This window comes from Mesoplodon densirostris, chromosome 16, assembly GCF_025265405.1.
Source record: "Mesoplodon densirostris isolate mMesDen1 chromosome 16, mMesDen1 primary haplotype, whole genome shotgun sequence".
Taxonomy (NCBI): domain Eukaryota; kingdom Metazoa; phylum Chordata; class Mammalia; order Artiodactyla; family Ziphiidae; genus Mesoplodon; species Mesoplodon densirostris.
The window spans coordinates 33,330,002-33,350,052 of NC_082676.1; the positions used below are offsets into that span (position 1 = coordinate 33,330,002).

The following is a 20,051-nucleotide window of genomic DNA, read 5'->3' on the forward strand; positions in this document are numbered from 1 at the left end:
AGAGGTGAGTGTGAAAGGCCCGAGTCTGCCCCTACCAAGTCTCTGCTGGTTCCATCCATGGGTCTTTCCCTGCCTTCCTCATTTTCTGTCAAAATGAGAGGCTAAGATGAACACGGCAGGTAGTGGAGAGAGCAGATCTCAGGACCAGCCCTGTGTTCCCTCCTCTCCCAGGCAGAGTGGCTAGAGTCACTTGCTCAGGCAGGAGTCACCTGGGTCCAGTGTCTGGGACACCCCTCTCTGACAGTCCCTCTTGGAGTCTGACCACCTGATGCATGCAACACCATCGAGCACCAGCCGGAGCAGAATCAGCAAGAACAAGGTCAGTCTGAGGCCTGCCCGCTGACTGTTACATTTGCAAATCCTTCCCTGTTTCCTGAGCATTAGGTTTTTCAGACATATGAGGATTCTAAAAAAATAACATCACAACCAGCAGGTGAACAAAAGTTTCATTTTGTTTCCATGACTCTGGTCCCCTAAGGGTCAGGAAAGCAGTGACCATATTCCCGTTTTCTAACCTGCAGGGCCCAGGCCCAGGTGGGTGGTGGGGAGGCTTGTATCCTATGGCCACCTGGGATGGCAGAAATCAGGTATTTCATGTGGGAAAATGGGCCCCTAGATGGCAGGAGTGGCCTTTCAGCAGATGTGGAGTTGCACCTCTGTCCCAGTCTATGCAGATCTGAGAGGTTCTTGGGGAGGGCACTGGTCCCCTGTCCTCATCCCAGGGGAACACATCAGCCATTCCAGTGGCCTCCTTCTGCTCTTGGGCTGCAGGAAGGAGAGCAGGGGTGTGCCTGACTGTGGCCATGTCTGTGTGTGTCTGCTATCGGCGTGCGCGTGTGCACGTTTCTGTGGTTTGTGGGCACAGGCTCAGCAAACCACCTCTTAGCTGAGTGCCCAGTTGATTCTTCTCATCAGCTCAGGAAACCATCCTTGCGGGCCCTTTAAATTCTGTGGCCCTGGACTGTGCCTACCTTGCCCACTGTCCCAGGGCCCCACCGGCCTGCCTGTGGCTGTGCTCTCTCTGTTCACCTTCTGCCCCAAGTCATTCCACACAGCATCTTTCCACACAGAGTACAGAGGCCAGTAGCTCCATGTCCAGGGATGGCTCCCACATCACCTCTGAGCAACACGCATCTGTCCTGCCCACAGGATGCTCTGTGCCTGCTTCCTTCCTTTACATCATCTGCTGACATGCGTGGGGTGCTTCCCAGGGCCCGGTAGTGCTCTAAGCCCGTTCCATTGACTAACTCCAGATCCTCGACTCACTCCCACGCAGAAACACTGTCATCGCTCCCACTTTACAGATGAGGAAATGGAAGCACAGAGAAGTGATATGAATGCTCCAGGCCCGGGGGCCTCTAATGGGGGAGCTGGTGTTGGAACCCAGCAGTCTAACGCAGAGCTGGTTCCCTTCCCCTCTGTGCGGACCATGGAAGCCATTCCAAGTGCCGGGCCAGCTCATTCGGGCCCTGTCTTTACCTCAGATCAGTTGGGTGACTGGGATGAGGGGACAAAGGCATCTAGGATGCAGATCTTGGCCCCAATGTCACCTTCATCTCCTTCCCGCATTTTCAGACCTAATTCTTAACCTAGAGATTCTGCAATCTGGCCTCTCTGGTCACTGGAGTCCCTGGAGTTGGAAAAACCAACTGGGTCTGTTTTTCTTTCAGTTGAAAGAAACGACCAAAGTGACAGTGTTTTCTATATTATGTGTCTTTCTCTGGCAAAAACAAACCGGAATCAGGTGTCTGGCTGACAGCCAGGAGAGGAGCAGGAAGCAGCCCTGGGTGTCCACCCACTTGTCTTACCAGACTCCGGGGGCTGCAGTGACGCGGTGTCTCGGGTTCTCAGGGAAGAGGCGGTGTCATCCTGGGCACCACACACCAGCCCTGGGGCCCCAAGGGTGTCCCTGCCCTGGGGCAGCCCCTACAGGAGGATGAGGCTTGGCTGCTCAGAATGGGACTGTCCTGACTGCATGTGATCCCCCGAGGGAGGGGCTGTTCCTGGCATTTAAATATGAGGAAACAGAAGCACAAAGAGGTGACATCACTTGCACAGGTTGGCCTTGTGGTCATGACAGAACTCAGATGCAATCCAGGTGTACTCAGGTCCCTGCAGCCCACTCTCCAAGGAGGACAACAGGATGGGCACTTAAGGCTGAATTTGCACTCAGCACCAGGGGTCCCGCCTCATTCAGGCCACGGTTCCTGTGGCACCTTTACCTGTGTCCACCAGGAGGAATCTGGTAAAACCAAAATCAAGGTTCAGACCGTGATCCCCAACAGCAACGGTGGGTGCTCTTCTCATTCCCCAGGGGCCAGGCAGCCCCCTCTCAACCGCAACAGCTCAGACCCCAGGATCCTGTCCTAATCCCCGTGCCCAGAACTCCTCCTCCCACTTCTTCCCAGGTCCCAGCCCGTCCCCAGCCTGCTCCAAAGGAGGCCTGTCCTCCTTCAGGTTACAGCAGGGAGTCCAGCCCTGGGAGACAGCCTGCTCTGGGAGGGGCACTCATCCTGCCCCATCCCTGCTGTGTGCTGTCACCTCCTACCAGGCAGATGGGGACTCTCCTTCCTGGAAGCTCCTCTGCCTGCCCACACGCAGCCGGGTGTCTGCCCTTCTCTGGGCCCAGGGTATGCTCCCACTCTGTCCCTGCACTGCTTCACCTTCCACTGCCTCTCTGGCCACAGACATTCCTCAACTACACTCCTGACTGAGCCTAGACCAACAAATAGTCCTGACTCACTGAGGAGTCTGATGGAGGCTTTGTCACTTTAACTGATTCTGTCTCTAAGGAACTAAATGCTGGATGATCCTGATTGGCTGAGCCATGCAGCCCACCTGACCAACTGAATGGCCAACTGCTGCCTGTCAGTGTTACCAGCTGCCTGTCAGATGGATGGACCCTGGGATCCTGGAGGGGCTGACAGACAGATGGACATCAGGCAGGAGAGGGGGCCTGGATGGGGAATGCCTAGGGGTCATCCATAGCCTCTTTGGTCACTTTTCTTTCTTCTTCTCTTTTTTGTATTTTTACAGATTTATTGAGATATAATTCACATACCATATAATCATCCATTTAAAATGTACACTGGTTTTTAGTATATTCACAGAGTTGTGCATCCATCACAATATAATTTTCAAACTTCTTTACCACTCCAAAGAAAAACTGTACCCCTTAGCAGTCATTTCTATTCACCAAGATGCCCCCAGTCCTAAACAACTACTATCAAGGTAATCTACTGTCTCTATAGATTTGCCAACTTGAACATTTCTTATAAATGGAATCATACATGTGGTCTCTTCTATACTATCTTCTCTTCTAGATTAACTTCTTTCATTTAGTATGTTTTCAAAGTTTGTTCTTATTGAATCGTATCAGAACTTCATTCCTTTATTGCTGAAAAATAGTCCATCTTATGTATAAACCACATTTTATTTATCCATAAATTAATGGATGGGCATTTGGACTGTTTCCACCCTTTGTCTATTATGAAAGCTGCTATGAGCATTCATGTAAAGTTTATGTGTGGATGTAGGTTTTCATTTCTCTTGAGTATACGTTTAGAAGTGGAATTTCTCGGTCAAAGTGTAACTCTATGTTCAACATTTTGAGGAAACACCCAACAGTTTTATAAAGTGCCTGCACCATTTTAGATTCTCACCAGCAATCTACAAGCATTCCTTTTCCCCCTATCCTGACACTTTCTGTCTGTCTTTTTAGCTACAGCCATCCTAGTGTAGCGGTATCATTCATCTTAGTGGAGTGGAATCTTATTGTGCTCTCAATTTGCATTTCCCTAGTGACTAACGGTGTTGAGCATCTTTTCATGTGCTTATTGGCTATTGGAGAAATGTCTATCCAAATTTTTTACTCATATTTTAGTTGGAGTTTGGGATTTTTAAGTCGAGTTGTAAGAGTCATTTATGTATTCTAGATAAATTATCTTATGAGATATATAATTTGCAAATATTTACTCCCATTTTGTGAGCTGTCTTTTCACTTTTCACTTTCTCGGTGGTGTCCCTTGAAGCACAGAATTTTTAATTTTGATGAAGTCCATTATTTTTTCTTTAGTCGCTTGTGCTTTTAGCATCATAGCTAAGAAATCATAGCCTGATCCAAGGTCACAGAATTTTATTCCAATTTTTCTTCTAAAAGTTTTATAGTTAAGTCTTTGATTCATTTTGAATTAATTCTTGTATATGGTATGAAATAGGGGTACAAATTTATATTTTGCTGGTGGCTATCCGGTGGTCCCAGCACGATTTGTTGAAAAGACTATTGTAATAGCAGCCTCCCCAGCCTGAACCTGAAGCATGATGGGCCCTTCTCTCCTCCCTCCCTGGTGCCGGCCCGTGCACGGTTAAGGCAGGGGTCGCTCGCCTCTCCTCTCCCTGCTTGGCCGCACCTAGCCCACCAGACTGGCCAGGTGCCTGCCGCCCACCCACTGAAGCTCTGCTCTGGGACACCAGCTCCCAGGCCACCTCATGGGTCACGAACTGACCAGTGAAGCCAGGGACAGGCTGATCCCAGGGAGCCCCTGCCTCAGATGGTGATCCCAGTAACGCACGCATCAACTGCCTCCACGTGGCCACTGCAGTTACTGCCGCTTGCGGGCCTTGCTCCACCGCAAGCTGGAAGACTATGTTGCTGGCAGCCTGGTACTTCTTCAGACCTGGCTGCTTTCTGGTGTCGCACCTTTCTACTCAGGGTGCAATAGCAGCGAGGCAGGCGTGAGCTATAGCAGCCCTGCTCAGCCATTGGTCGGCCCCTCCCCCTCTTGTATATAAAAAGAGCCCAAATTCAGACTGAGGTAAGATGGTTCTTTGAGAGGCTAGTCGGCCATCTTCTTGGTCTGCTAAGCTTCCTGATTAAAAGCATTATTCCTGTTCCAACAGCTCATCTCCTGATTTATTGGCCTGTCCTGTGGCAAACAGAACAAGTTTGGGCTCAGCAACACTATCTGTTCCCTATTGAATTGTTTTGGCATCTTTCTCAAAAACAAATTCATCATAAATATAAAGGTTTACTTCTGGACTCTCAATTCTGTTCCATTGATCTGTATGTCCAAATGCTAGTACCACACTGTTTTCATTACTGTAGCTTTACATTAAGTTTTGAAAGCAGGAAGTATGAGTCTTCCAACTTTTTCTTCCCCAAGGTTGTTTTAGCTATTCTGGATCCCTTGAATTTTCACATGAATTTTAGGATCAGCATGTCAACTTCTCTGAAGAATCCAGCTGGAGTTTTGATAGGTATTGTGTTGAATCTGTAGATCAATTTGGAGAGTTGCTGAGAAGTTACGTCTGTTGTAGACCAGAAACCACACATTGTGATTTCTTGCTTTTTTCCTTAGAAAACATTTCTATTTACAGTAAATAGAGTTAATATGTAAATAATGTACATATATAATATGACTTCTGGAGTGTTATTCAGTGTATATACTCCAACTTGCATGAAGAAATACCCTATATCTATTGATATTTTGTTGTAAAGTGGATGGTGAAGTTGGAGAGTGTATGGCTGTCAAATTGCAAATACTGTGTTGGTTAAATAAAAAACGCACCGTTAAAACAAGATTGCCCGTGACTGGGTTCTTTAAAGCAGGGAGACTGTCGGGTCCAGCAGCCCACACCTGACTCTCCCTCACCCATTTGGGGTCTGCACCTCTCAGTCTGGGACTGAGAGCCCGTGGCTTGAGCTTTAGAGGTTTTAGGAAAGTGAATGCAAAGAGAAAGAAGTCCATGAGAAGTGTCTGTAAGCAAATGGGGAAAACAGGAGTAAAAAATAACACACAAAAGGTTTAATTTGCTGCCATTTATATACTATATAAATTTTACATGCTGTATATTTACAGTGGGGCAAGTGCTTTTTTAATCTTTAAAAAAACAAAGATCAAACTTTAGACGTCTCTGAACAACACAAACTGTATAAACCATACAGATTATTCAGATACAAACTGTATTAAATACAGTTTTCCCCACTCCAACTCCTGATGCAGGACCAGTGAATTATAAGTGTATCACAGTTTGATAGCATATCCATATTAAAAATAAAATCACAGTATGATTTTTGTCTGTAACTAGAAACTTTAAGGGACCAAGCTGACAACTCAGACTCCAATATCATAGTCAAGACAAGAGACACTGTATAAAAAAGTGTTATGTAATAAAAACATACTGTAGGCCTTACAAATAATGTTCGGATTATACATTCATAATGTAAATACTCATCATAACTGGTAAATTGATTGGAATAGTTCCACAAAGTTCAAAAACAGAACTTGTCTATAAAATCTTCAAATCTTGAATACAACTAAAATATGAAGCAAATTAGTTTCTAGTATCAGACATTACAGAAAACAGACTGCTCTCAAAAGTCTAGTTGAGAGCTTGTGAATCTTTAAATAAGTTTTTAAATTAAATATACACGCTGTCAGTTTGTACTTTTAATAATTCCATGGTTTCCCGGTCGGTCTTGCACCGGATGTCTAACTTGGAGGAGCATTACATGGAATACGAGTGATCAACCTGAGTCTGTGATTAAGCAGCATTTGAGATGTTCTAGTCCAGGGCGTTATTTTCAATGTGATTTATATACACCGTATTTTACAATGGTCAGCAGTTGTAGAAAGTGTCCATCCATTTGGAATAAGGGTAATTAAGAAAAGGTAAAAACTAAAAAAAAAAGTCCTCCATGGTAAAATCTGTACAGTATTTACTAAAGAAGCACCACGCAGATTTGAACAGTTATTTTCTCTATATTTATAATTTAATCAGGATTTAATCTGGGTTGGGGATGGCTTCTGTTGAACACATTGAACCTGAAAGACAAGAGGCAGCGGGCGTTAGTTGGTCCAGAGGCAGGAAGTGGGAGCCCAGAGCCCTGTGAGCCCCGGGCGGGGCTTCTCTTCTTCATTCATGCCCTCCCCTTAGCAGGCGCCCCCAGGTCTCTGCGGGGAGCCCGCCTGCTTCCCCGCGGGCGGTGAAGGAGCCGGCGGTGGTGCGGAGGCCCGTGGGGAGGGCGCCCTCTGCTGGGCGCGGTCCCGCCAGCCCGGCCGGCGTGGAGCCACCGCAACCGGGTGATTCCCTTGCTCTAGGTAGGAAGAGGCTAATTCCTTAATGCAGCTCCGGTCTTCCCATTTGAGGACACGCTGTAAAGCGTGTTAATCAACTGCAAGTTAATCTCCTGCAGACAGTTCTCTTAAACCCCCCTTGCCGACTACCAGAAGTTACACGTTTGGACGAAATTCCCTCCGGAGAGCAACCCCGCAGGTGCAGCACGCCCAGGACACCAACCCCACCTCCCGGGGCCACTGAGTACAAGGCCAGGAGGAAATGACACTCCAGGTTTTGATTTGCTGTAAAAAAGCACCCAAAACCCATTCCGATCAAACCAAGCCCGAGCCCTTTCGGTGTGCGGGGCGGGCGGCGGGCACGGGAAGGGCTCCCCTCTCTCGGCCCCTCAGGTGGGGCTGCGAGAGGACATGGCTTCTCCATCTTTCAAATGTTTACCAAATGACTTGATTCTGAAGCTTCTGACCTGGCCTCACTTTCTTACGAGGGAGGGAGGGAGCAGAGCAACTCTCTGACTTAAGGGGCCCAAATCCCCCCCCAAGGACTGACTCCCCACCTGCTACCCCCGAAGCCGAGGCCCAAAGCTCCCTCCTCAGGGCCCCTCAGCGGCTCTACAAACAGGAAGAACATACAGAGACGAAAAGAGCTTACCGTAACTAGTGAATTTTTTGTTTTGAGGCCACATTTTCAATCACCTAGAAAGCAAAGGTTAGGAAACATTTTAATGATGGTTTTGCAAAAATTTTAGTGCCTGTGCTCTGTGTGCGTTACGTGATTACACTCAAAAGCAGTCCTCAGTAGCTTAATGTCTGCTGCCTGAAATCAGTCCTACACAAGCTGTGCCTCCAAGTGTTTCACTGAAAACAAGAGTTGAGGTGATAACTGAGGGTCACGTCCCCTCGGCAACAGTCCACTCTCACCCCAGTAAACCCATCAGCATTTCAACATTAGGTGAGAACAGATCTTAGGCCAAAGAAATCAAGAGCTTGATGGCGCCAGAGGACAGGAGTCTGGAAGAGAGGTCAGTGGTCAAGGCACCAGGAAAGACACACGCAGGCCAAGAGGTCCGGCCTCCACCAGCCAACAGTGATGCTTGGCCTGGGCCCGAGCAGGTGGCCCTTCCCAGGAGGTCAGGACGGGATGGGCACCCAAGCCAGGAGCACACCAGTCATTGGGCGCCATCAGATCGAGGACAGGAAAGGGGCCACACCGCCCCCCCACCCCGCCTGCAGCCTCTGGAGACGCGCGTCTGGGCCAGCACATGCCCACTACTGGGCTTTGCACACCACCTACTGTCCCCCGAGCCAGCTCTGCGGGTGCACTGGCGGCCTCCAGCTGTGGAGGTGGAGACCTGCAGCCGGAAGGGGAAGATTCTGGCAAAAACGTAGAATCCCTGCGGACCTCCGCAGAATGCACACGAACAGCCCGTCTCCACTTCACCCCAAGCACCAAGCAGACATCAGAAGGGACTCATCCCCACCAAGCGCCTTCCCCGAATCACTGAACCGTTCATGGGAAACCAATGCGGAAATGCAAATAATTCCCCTTAACACACACACAGAGCAAACCCACCGGTAGCTTCCCTTTCCTGCCGTCCCTACGACTCCTCACCCACTCCGCACGCCCCAGCATTCCCCCCGCCACTCAGGAACACCCCCCCTTCTGCCCTCGGCCCCTCCCAGACGCCAGCGCACTGTGCGGCCATCTGTCCCTCCTCCCCCATCATGGGACTGGGCCACTGGAAGGGACAGGGCTGCCCCCGAACAAACGATACCTCACCCGGGTCCAGGATGCAGTCGAGAACCCTGTGGCCCCTGGGCATCTAGGACAGCGGGCAGGGTCGCGAGGGTGCGCCTCAGGGGTCCAGGGCGAGGCCAACACACCTGTCCCCGTGGACGAGCAGACGGGCGGGCTGGGCTGGGTTCCTTGCGGCTCTACTGACACCTCAATTCCACACGATTTTCATGTGAAATGAAATGTTCTTCTTTTAACTCTTCCAACCATTTAAAAACGTCAAATCCTTCCTTACCGTCAGGCCGCGCAAAGGCGGCGGCCAGTCCAGCCCTGTCCTAGGCCCCCGGCCCCCTCAAAAACGCTCAGCACTCCTTCCAGGGTCGAAGGTCATCGGAACAGGTGAGGAAGCAAGGGGGGCTCTGCTTTCAGAGCAATCAGAGTAGAAAAGGCTGGGAAGTTACAAGGGAAGGCAGAACTGTGCAAAGCAGACAAGAATCCCAGAGCCCAGAGGCCTGCAGTGACCCAGGGAACCCCGTCAGGAGCCTGAGCTTCACCAACCCAGGCCTGAAGCATGACGTCCAGCGAGCCAGTCACCAAACTGAGTTCTAGGTTCTACTCACAATGCCAAAGGCTTAAGGATTCTGGAGAGAAAGAATGTACCACAACATTTCTATCAAAAATGGCTTAAAAACAGAAGTTCTGGTCCACAATCAGACACTCAGAGCCATCAATTCCAGAGGTTCCCGGTTCCACATGACTCAGGTCTCCAGTAAGCGCTGCGGCAGCACGGTTAACCGTCGAGACCGGCCACAGCAGCCTCGGGCCAGCCGTCGGGCAGAGGACACAGGGCGGGGAGCTCAGAGGGGACTTACACCTTCTACGCCCTTTGAGGCTCCTTCCCTGTGTTAACCACCCTTTCCAAAGAAAAGAGTTTCTATATTCGCAGTTCCAAGTATGTCCTCTTACCCTGGTCACACTCAGACAGATGACACTTGTCATCCCTGGTTTCCATCCAGAAATGTTTTGTTTTCTCACGGCAAGGTCCCACACCGTCCAGAGGCTGGCTGTCTGTGAGGGGGAAAGCGCTGACCGCTCTCTGGAAATGGTCCACAGTCTCACAGCTGGCAGCCTTGGGCAAGTGTGGCTCTGAATCTCTAACCAAGTCCTCTGATTTCCTTGAGTGCCTCTTCTTCTTCTTCTTTTTCTTCTTGTGTCTGTGGAGGTCACCATTAGAGTGCGCTACCGAAAGGTCTGAGTCCTGCTGATGCCTGCGGAAGAAAAAGCCAGAACTCAAACCACCGGAAAAGCAAACCACCCCAAAGAGAACTGGTCTTTGACTTTGATTTATACTCACTACTGTTGACACTCATTACGTGAACACAGGTAAACCCTTATATAATGAAAAATGCGTTATCTTCACTATAGTAATTTTTTAAGTCTGGGGTCATAAGTTCACCAATTTCAACCTTTCCCCACCGATGCCCTTCAGCTTTGTTTGGGAGGGGAGCTATGGCCAAAACACCAGAGGAAGGATTTTGTCAATTTTTCCTGAAACTAGCGGCTGAAGGAAAAAATATTTTTGCCAGGTGTCTCAGGCACATAGGAGGGAAGGAGGTTTGATTTCCTTTACCTTCAAGTAACCACTATTTACCTATGCCTTCTGGTAACCTTTTCCCTGGGTTTCGATTGTAAGAGACACCAATGTGTAGTACACAATGCGCAGTAACTGTGTTTGTCCTCATCCCTCTCATCGTGGAGAAGTCATTTTCAAGAAAACTACTGACCAATTTAGCTTTTTAAAAATACAAATGTCCCAATGAGATTTCAAACGGAGACAGAAAACCAGACAGAGGCAAATGCAACAAATGATGTGTCTCAGCCCTTTGGGTCACAGGCACATTCAACTGGATGGCGGCCTCCCATTTCCTGCCACGCGGCAGCAGTCTCTGAGGTTGAAGGAAATATCAGCAAATGTGAAAATATAACTACATCTGTGAATAAATATATTAACAATCACTGTGAAGTCAAAGAATCCCAAGTTTTATCTATCTACCAAACACTGCACACTTACTCCTAGAAGTTAAAAAGCACTAACTGAAAACGGCAACATCATCTTAAAAGATGGTTTTCGGGCATTTTAAAATACCATGAAGTAAGATTCAGCTTAACACAGAGCTAAGTTTTAGGAATCTAGAAAAACAGGGAAGTCCAAAACCCACAGAGATAAAAAGTACAAATCAGAGTCACATACACAGGACACAGCCCTTCACCTGTCACCAAGCACACACACCCTCACCTGGAATCCCGGTCTCGGTGTTTGCCTTTGGATTTCTTTTTCTTCTTTGATTTTTTGTGCCTCTTCACTTTAGGCTCCTCTAAAGGAGCCTTTTGTAAGCTTCTCCAGGCTTTCTTTTCTACATGGCTGTCATTATCCTCTGCACCACTGTACCTCCGTTTTCGTGACTTGACGTTTTTGTGTTCTTGAAACTGACCGGCAAGGTCGCAGCTTCTGGCTTCAGCCCCTAGTGCAGCCTTGTCGTGGGCGTACTTGTCAGCAGGGTGCGGAGGGGGCGCGTGGGCCAGGCCCGTCCGGGGGCTGCTGACGCGGTGCCGGTCCCTCTCTTTGGCCGCCGGCTCGTAGCCCTTCCGGCCTCTGTAGTGGTCCTTGTGGGGCCGGCCACCGTAGGGCCCGGCTCGGTCGTACTCTCGCTCGGCATGGAAAGGCCTCCACTCCCACGGCTCGCGGGCCGGGTACAGGGCGTACCTGTTGTGGTGGTACCCGCACCGCCCCCAGCGCATCCCATCCGGGTAGTACTTCTCCCGGGTCCAGGCGTGCTCGGCCTCAGCGTGGTGGTAGCGGCCCCACTCCTGGTCGAGGGCCCCCATGCTCCGGGAGTGCAGGTGGCCAGACCTGGCCAGGGATCCGGGGCAGGGGGCATGCGGGGCCGCGGCACAGGGCTCGGGCTGGGGCCGCTCGGACCGGGACTGCTCCCACTCGTGGTGGGACCGCTTCCGGCGAGGCTTCTCCTCCGTCCTGCTCCTGCTGTCCTGTGCGTGCTCGCTGCTGGACGATCGGTCTCTTCGGCTGCGATAATGTCCTCGGTCAACCTTTCTGAGGCTGCTGATTTTTTCCTGCACTGAACAAGCCTCCTGGACCTTCTGCCCGGCCTTACTGTCTTCACCTCTCTCACCGTTACTTTGCTCGGGGACCCCCTCTGGACGGTTTTCTGCAATCCAGCCTAATTGTGGAGAGGGCACCCCATCTGCGGACACCCCTGTGCTTTTAGGGGGACCCTCCACATCCGTGCCTCTGTCCCGACTGCTGTGACCCAAGGGCTCAGGCTCACAGTCGCCCTCGGTACGTGATAAGGGACTCGGGCTCAGCCTCCCCGCTGCTTCTGCTGCCGCCGGGTCTTGGGGACGCTCTGGTAATGCCCCTTTCACGTCCTGGGACGGTTTGCTCTGATCGTTCCCAGGGTCACACGGTTTAGGAAGCTGATCATCCCCCAGGGTATCCTTGTTGGTGTTATAAAAGGTGTTCATGCTCGGCAAAGCCTCCTCGGGTTTTGCCAAAATGTTTTCAGAGACGACTTCTTGGGTAGGTTTGATGCTGGGGTCCGAGGGTAACAAAAGCTTCTTGAATTTGCTCGTGATCAGCTCCAGGTTCTCAAGGGAATCGGGAGCGCAGCTGCCAGCCTCCAGCTCAGCCTCGGGGTCCTGCGGAGGCCTCTCCTCTGTCCCAGTGGTACTGCGGCCCCACCGAAAGAAAGAAAGAAATCAGCCGTGTACTTGTTTGCTTTCTGCTTACAGGGACAAACACTTCAAATCGTTTGTTTACTAAATATTTTATGGCTTTACTACATCTGGTTTAAACCTAAAACTGGGCTTATCATTTTTGGAAACTTCAAATTTTCTCATTAAATAAAAATGTAAAAATTTGTATCAAGCCTACCCCATTTTTCAGCAATAATAATTCCGCAATTCTAGGCGCCTTCTGTTTTCAGATATACTTCTAATTCTTCTTAATAACTAAGTCCGGGCCATCAAAAAAGTCAAAGAACGATGGGGCTCTTACTTTTCCTCTGGATCCCTTTTCTCTGAATTTTCCTGGAGGCTTGGAGCTGAAGCAGCTACCTCCAGACAGAGCCAAGAGCTCCCTGAATTACCAACAAATTGTGAGGAATCACTGAGGCATTAGAAACACTTTCTGTAGTAAAAGAACTCTGCCTTGCTTTTGATGGAGTCTCGAAGTTAATGAAAGCTGCCAGAAAGCAAGAAAAACCCTAAAGCGGGCCGGCTTTGCAGCGGGAAAATATCTGGGAGAGAGAAGACACGTGTGATCTACAGCGTGGCAGTGACGTGTTCAAGGCCGCACGTGAGGTTAGGAAACGTGCGTAGCTGGGCACTGACTGCTTATACAATCACCTGTCGTAATTGTCACGCACGTTACATTTGAAGACCAACTAAGCCGGACAAGGATAGAGAAAGGAGGACAGCCATCCTGCCAGGGACTGAGTGTTCAAGTGCCCCCTTTTTTCTAAGTGAGCATTCCTGACAGTGGTTCTTGGTGAGGGCATGCCCCCCGCAGGGCCCTTCTGAAACGTGGGGTGCATTTTTGGGTTAGTCCCACGATGGGGGAGCCTCAGAAGCACCAGTGGGCAGGGGCGAGGCAGGCGGTCCTACAGAACAGCCCATGTCCCAACGTTCATGTGGGTGAAAACCCCGGCTCTATTACTGGCCGTTTGACAGACACCACTAGGGTGTTGATCTCAGGTTGGTCGGAGCTTGGCCATAAGTCATCTACCAGGAGGATGTCACGGCGCTGACATGAGTGATGTGACCTGTGCGTGGCGCCGAGCTGCTGGCCCACCCCGTGTCCTGCGGTGGCACCGTCTCCCGGGCTGTTCACATGGCGACACGCCACTGCCTTCTGACCCTTCCTTCTACTCCCATTACATGACGCTGAGGTCAACGCACTGACTTCTTTTTTTTTTTTTAAGTGTGGAGACAGACTATCTTAACTAGGAATTTAATTTCAGAATTCTAAAGGGAGCAAAACAAAGTCTTCGCTACTGGACAGTCGAGAAGCCCTGTGCCACCCCTTCACACCTCCTCAGGTGCCTGTCACGCGGGGGGCTGAGTGGGACGGTGCCGGCCCAGCCGGGGGCTGAGGAGGAGCCCCAGAGAGGAGGGGTCCCAGAGAGGAGGGGCGCTGCAGGAGGGGGGGGGCGTCAGCTGGACTAACAGACCCTGTACGTGTTTACTTTCTTAAAAGGAACATGAACGAGTTCGACAGATCGTTATTCAAATCATTCCAGGGTCCAAAAGGTTCACCCTGAGACTTCCACGAGCAGCCGTACCCACAGGCCCTGCTGTGACTCCCCAGCCCACGTCCCACGGCCTTGGGACGGTATCTTACCTCATCTCATCTGTGGAGCCTTTCCCTTTGCGGCCGAGTTTGAAGGTGTCTAAGATTTTGTCTTCTGGGAGAGGTGGCAAAGGAGCAGGCATCAACTACCAAAAAAAAAACAGAGAGATTTCAGCTCCGGGGGCCATCTGAAACCCAGCCACGTGACCCTCCGGACACGAGGGTGGAAGCAAAGGCCGCCCCAGCCCCGCCTGAGGCACGCTCACCTTCCCAGGGAGACCGTTTGCCTTAGAAAAGGGGTTTTCTGAGAGTAGACCAGGCTGGACTTGGCAGGGGGCAGCACCCGAGGGCAGGCCGTTTTCTTTCGGGTCGCCGTCCGTACTGTTAGCACTGTTTAGAGCCACAGGCTCTCGGAGCTCGTGCGGAGAGGCCTCGACATCTTCGGCAACTGGAGCAGGGGCGCGTGCGCTCTCGGCGGGGCCGAGACCATTCTCCTTGCCGAGGCCCTTCGCCTCCTCGTCGGACTCTTCGGACGACTCGGCGCCGTAGGGGACCAGCACGCCGGAGCTAAGCCTGGACCTGCTGTTCATCACAGGCTGAGGGCCGGACGCCCTCAGGGTGATCTTCTTTGTTATCTTACCCGACGCGGGCATGATGGGGGCACTCGAGGTAGACTGTGCTGAAGTGGTGATGGTAGACGAGGGGGCAGGCTTGTTAGGGCTCTCCAGGGAATTGCTGTGACGGGCAGGCTGAGACTGAACTTGGCGCACAGGTAACTTGTGAATATTGATGGTGATTTTCTCTTTCTTGCGATGTTCTGGAATAAATGAGGGCCTGTTAACCGACCAGTTCTGAACTGGCGTTAGAACTGTTGAGGCGTTAACAGGGCCAGTCCTACCGACACTGGAATTCCCGTTAGGACTTGACATGGAGCTGCTCGGCGTTTCCTTCAAGGGTCCCGTCCCGTTTAGATGAGGTGGGTTCTGGAAACAAGCAGACCACAGCCAGGTGAGAGCTCCAGAAATAGTCGCAGACTCAGAAACCTGAGGCCATAGGCCTCTCCCATTTTGGTTATCTTTTTCTTTTGTGAATAACAAGTTTCACGCACCTAGAAAGCCCTCCCCCTCTCCTGTGGGCCTGCCCACCACAGACCTTTCACAGGGCACAGTTTTCTGAGAATGAATTTCTGGTGAACAGGGACCACTCTTTTTGTCAGAGAACAATACCCAGACCAAATTCTTCCTGCTCCAATTTGACAGAAAGAAGCGGGTCCCTTTGGGCATAGAGTCACACAGGTTCTCCTTGGATGGTTTCCTGGGAGCCCACCGCAGTCCGGGCAGAAGGGAGTGCCAGCCACAGGGAACTCCCATGGGCCAAGGGAGTGAGGGAGACACGCACGTGGACAGACACACTAAGCCATCCCTGCCCCCATCATCTCCGACTCCTACTCGAGCAGTTATTTTGCTCCAGATCCCAACTTTTGCTGCTATAACCCAGAAGTTGCAAACTGGCGTAGTCATGGGTGAATTCTGACTCACAGATAAATTGTTTGGTCTTCAAAATGTTTTCTTAAATATCTGAATTAGGTGCTATCTTAACACTGGAAGGCTTCATAGTTAAAAAAACAAAAACAAAAACAAAAAAACCTCTTGAAAAAGCAACAGCAGTGGCCCCTCCACACAGGGCATGTGCTCTCGCGTTGGCCGTGTCCTGAGGTCTCACTCAGGCAGAGCCCAGTGCAGGACCTGCTGCCTGTCCAGCTCCCTAAGGCACTGAATCTGTGACTCCCTATCAAACTGAAGGCTGTTACGACACTATGGCACAGGTGAAAGGATTATCCCAAGGTGTATACAGGCTATTCCAACAAGTCCAACACGTCCGCAATCTCAACACCTACGTCAAGCAAAAGCCAGGCCTCCACTGAGGACTCGGAGCTTCACACGAAGCAGGCATACCTTCCATTCCCCTTGAGAAGCCATGAGGGAGCGTGATCAGACCTGGCCGGACGGCAGAGAGAAAATGCCACACTCCTGAAAGGGCTAAACGGATACGACTAAAGTGTTCTTTTTGTAAAAGCATCACTTTCCTGGAGGCCAGCATTAATCAAGAATCCCCAAATATTTAATCCATTAAGTGAATGGAAGTCCAAGGTGGGAGCTAAAATCTCTAGCATTTAAATAGACTTACACCAGACTTTCTTCTTGATCATTATGTTCATACTCAGAGATTTTCTGTATATTTGAAATATAATAAACAGCTTGAATAAACTTTTTGGACAAGAAATTCAGTTGTAGATGAGGTCATGACAACTACTGCAATGTTGACTAGAGGGCTGGAAAGATGAACATCAGGATGACATTCTACCCGTGGAACGTTACCTTCACCAGGTGAGAAGGAAGCTGTGGTCCGATAAACCCGGATGCTGCCTGTGTGTTGCTGACAACCCGCTGGCTGATCACCGGTTGGGGAGAGGACTGGCCAGGGCTATGGGCGGAATGAGTAAGTTCACCTCCATTTTTCACATCGTGGGACCTGGGGACAGAGAGTGACAGTGCTCAAGGTGATATGGGACATCTCCCCAGAAGAGATTCGTGTACACCCCACCCTCAGGTAACAGGTGACACGATGCGCAGAGCTACACGCAGGGTCCCCATCAAGTCCAGGCCAACACCGGGTGCTCAGATCGGGAGATGATAACAGGGTCACTGGGCAAACGGTATTTTGAACTGTGTATTCTGAGGATGCCACTATCTGAAAGCTACTGTTCTTTACTTTTTAATTTTTTGAAAGCTATTTTTCTTTTCTTTTTTATTTCTATTTTTCTAATTATAAATACATACCATTGTAGAAAAATCTGTAATATCCTGAAAAGTTAGAAACAAACAAAAACACTGTGCTTCCCCTCACTGCTTCGAGGCGTCTACTATTCAGATTTAGTGGATTTTCCTCCAGGCTTTAGCCTATACTGATTTCTTCAGTATCAGTGTGTAAAATTTCAAACTGCTTTTCCTCCATATATGGAGCACTCTCTCATATCATTTTAAAAAGCTTTATAAAAATCACTTTTAACAGCTGCATTGTATTTCATCATATGGATATGCTATAATTTACATGATCTTCTGTCATTGATGGAAATTTCATGATGTTCTTAATTTCCAACTACTACAAATGAATACACTGGAGCACACATCAGATTGCTCCAAGGCCCTACATTTCCAGAAATGGAATTAGCGAGTCAGAATATGCAGCAGCAGCAGGGGTGCGGGTGCTGGTGCTGGCCCAGGCTGGCCCAGGGAGGTGGCTGGCTGCCTGTGCTCAGTGGTTGAGAGGTGACCACACCCAGGTACTCAAAGAGTCCCCTTCTCCAGGCCTCCGCTCACTGCCTCCCAGGCCCCCTGGCCCACCCGGTTTGCTACCAGCAGCAGCAGCCCACCCTCTGAGACTACGGCCTTCCCCTTCTTCTGCACGTTTCTTTATTAACCTGCCGAAGAGCTGGGAGCTAAAGCAAACTCATGATCCGCACTGAACACCACCACCGAGATGCTGCTTAAACAGACAATACTCAATTTAAATATGTTGATGAGAGGAAGAGAGATGACATAACAGAAAAGATGAAAATTTGCTTTCCTGACAATACCTGATATAAAAGAGAACATAAGCTTGTTGACTGAGTACCGATCTAATATCACTGATAGATACGATGGAGTCATTCATTTGGTACCAGAAGCCATTGCTAGCCTGCAAAACAGCCAATAAAAGAGATATTAGATACAATTAGGTAAATAGGGAACACCAATCCAGAGACATAAGAAAAATGGGCTTTCGTATTTTAACCGTAAAAGCCCCACCTTTCCTCCCAAAAATGCCAGGGCTATCTTACAGTGTATTGTAAAAATAGCTATTAGCAAAATCCACAGAGCTTACTTTTATGTAGCAGAAGTAATGTCCAGCATGGCAATTAAAACCAGTGTGTACCAGTACTGCATACAAATCATAAATGATCGGTTCTCCGTTTGGCTGAGACATATATGGTCGAATGTCAAGATATTCAGGATATTTCACATCCTACAAAGGAATGGAAAGAGGAAAAAGGAACGTCATTTCTGAAGGTGCAAGTCATCCCATGTGCACGGGCACAGGAGACCCCAGAGCACTGCACCCTATGTTCTGGCAGAAAACCAGCACACTGAACCTCGTTTCAAAAGACAGAATCAACCTGGAGCACACCTGAACCTAAGTGTGTTTAATGCAATCCCACTGTATTCTTTATTTCCTTTAAACAAATAAGGATCCACAGTAAGTGAATTCTCCAATTCCATCAAAGGAGACAGTAACAATCACAACTCTGGATTTGAGAGTCCAGACAGTCTTTTTTTTTTTTTTTTTTTTTGCGGTACACGGGCCTCTCACTGTTGTGGCCTCTCCCGTTGCAGAGCACAGGCTCCGGACACGCAGGCTCAGCGGCCATGGCTCACGGGCCCAGCCACTCCGTGGCATGTGGCGTCTTCCCGGACCGGGGCATGAACCCATGTCCCCTGCATTGGCAGGTGGACTCTCAACCACTGCACCACCAGGGAAGCCCCCAGACAGTCTTATTTTTATTTTTAACAATTCAGGAACAGATTTCTTTTGCATGTTACTGGATTTCTGACCACTTTCAATCTCCAGAAAGTGGGAAGAAAATGGGAAAATTCAGTACACTACCAGTCAGAAAACAAATGAATAAACAAAATAAGCTCTGATGAAAGAATGGCAAGATCTGACTGGGAACCCTCTTTGGATTCAAATGACACAAGCTCACTCCCTGTAGCCACTCGTCACCTGCACTGACTATGAAGCCCAAATGAAGATAATTTATCTTCAGAAAGTCTAGCCAGATAAAGGATATAGAAAAAAACACATACACTCATAAACACACATACCAAACTACTAGCTCAATTCTTTGACATTTTTTTCTACTACCAAGTGCTGGAAGAACTTAGAAAATCAGATAATAAAACTGTTCAATTTAGTTGCTGACACTTAAGCCTTGAAAGGCTCAGCATAAACGGTTATTAATAATATTATCTACATACCTTAGCAATTTTTCCACCAGTAAAATTTGCAAAACGTTTCAGAGAAAGTGTAAGAACGTTAGAAGATCTGTGTATAGTGAACCTCTTCGAAGCTGGAACCATCTTTTTACACCTTGGAAAAAAACAGAAACAGATGTTTAAGAAGATTAACATGGGTTTTTCTTCATCTTTCCCTTGTTATTCCTCTGAAACATTCTAAATTAAGTTTCCAAAAGAAGGCTATGAGATGAGAAATACCACCCTTTTCAACCAACAGTTAAAATATTAAAATTTAAAGTACGGGGGAAACTGCTTAATTAGCATGAAAGAAAAAGGACAGTTCTGAAATGTCAGGTATGACAGGTCACTGATATTTTCAAAATTAGATTAATATAAGTTTCTCTCAATGGAAAACAAACTGAAAAACTCGCTGGTATAATACTGTGAAAACTAAGCCCAGATACAAAAGGAAGAAAGTAAAGACTAGAAATGTCCATGAAGTTTAAAACAAAGGAGAAATCCCTATGGTCTTGGGAGGAAAGGGAGCCTTCTCCCCCTCGACAAAATGAACCCAGGCACACCTCATGTTATTACCCTTTGCAGATATTCCATTTTTCACAAATTGAAGGTCAGTGGCAACCCTGCATGGAGCAAGTCTACTGGCACCGTTTTTCCAAAAGCATTTGCTTCCTTCGTGTCCCTGTGTCACATTTCGGTAATTCTCGAAATATTTCAAGCTTTTTCATTATTATTATATTTGTTATGGTGACCTGTGATCAGTGATTTTTTTTTTTTTTTTTTTTTTTTTTTTTTTGCGG

General features: G+C 48.8%; 1 protein-coding gene across 3 annotated transcripts in view; it reads right to left on the reverse strand.

Annotated features, from left to right (window-relative positions):
- Positions 1-5,818: 5,818 nt before the first annotated feature.
- The window catches only part of USP42 (ubiquitin specific peptidase 42), a 43,834-nt gene continuing 29,601 nt past the window's right edge, over positions 5,819-20,051 (reverse strand). The window contains exons 9-19 of one of the 3 annotated variants that reach the window (XR_009530104.1): positions 19,255-19,366; positions 18,104-18,244; positions 17,817-17,917; positions 16,558-16,711; positions 15,078-15,162; positions 14,446-14,996; positions 14,231-14,325; positions 11,108-12,559; positions 8,857-10,079; positions 7,729-7,772; positions 5,819-6,824 (exon numbers count right to left, since the gene is read on the reverse strand). Coding sequence is in view for 1 of the 3 variants with exons in the window: in XM_060077655.1 (XP_059933638.1) it covers positions 7,765-7,772; positions 9,778-10,079; positions 11,108-12,559; positions 14,231-14,325; positions 14,446-15,162; positions 16,558-16,711; positions 17,817-17,917; positions 18,104-18,244; positions 19,255-19,366 (3,082 nt within the window). In the remaining 2 variants the exon portion in view is untranslated. Of the gene's footprint in view, positions 6,825-7,728; positions 7,773-8,856; positions 10,080-11,107; positions 12,560-14,230; positions 14,326-14,445; positions 15,163-16,557; positions 16,712-17,816; positions 17,918-18,103; positions 18,245-19,254; positions 19,367-20,051 lie in introns of all 3 variants that reach the window. The other 2 variants (XR_009530103.1, XM_060077655.1) reach the window with 2 other exon arrangements.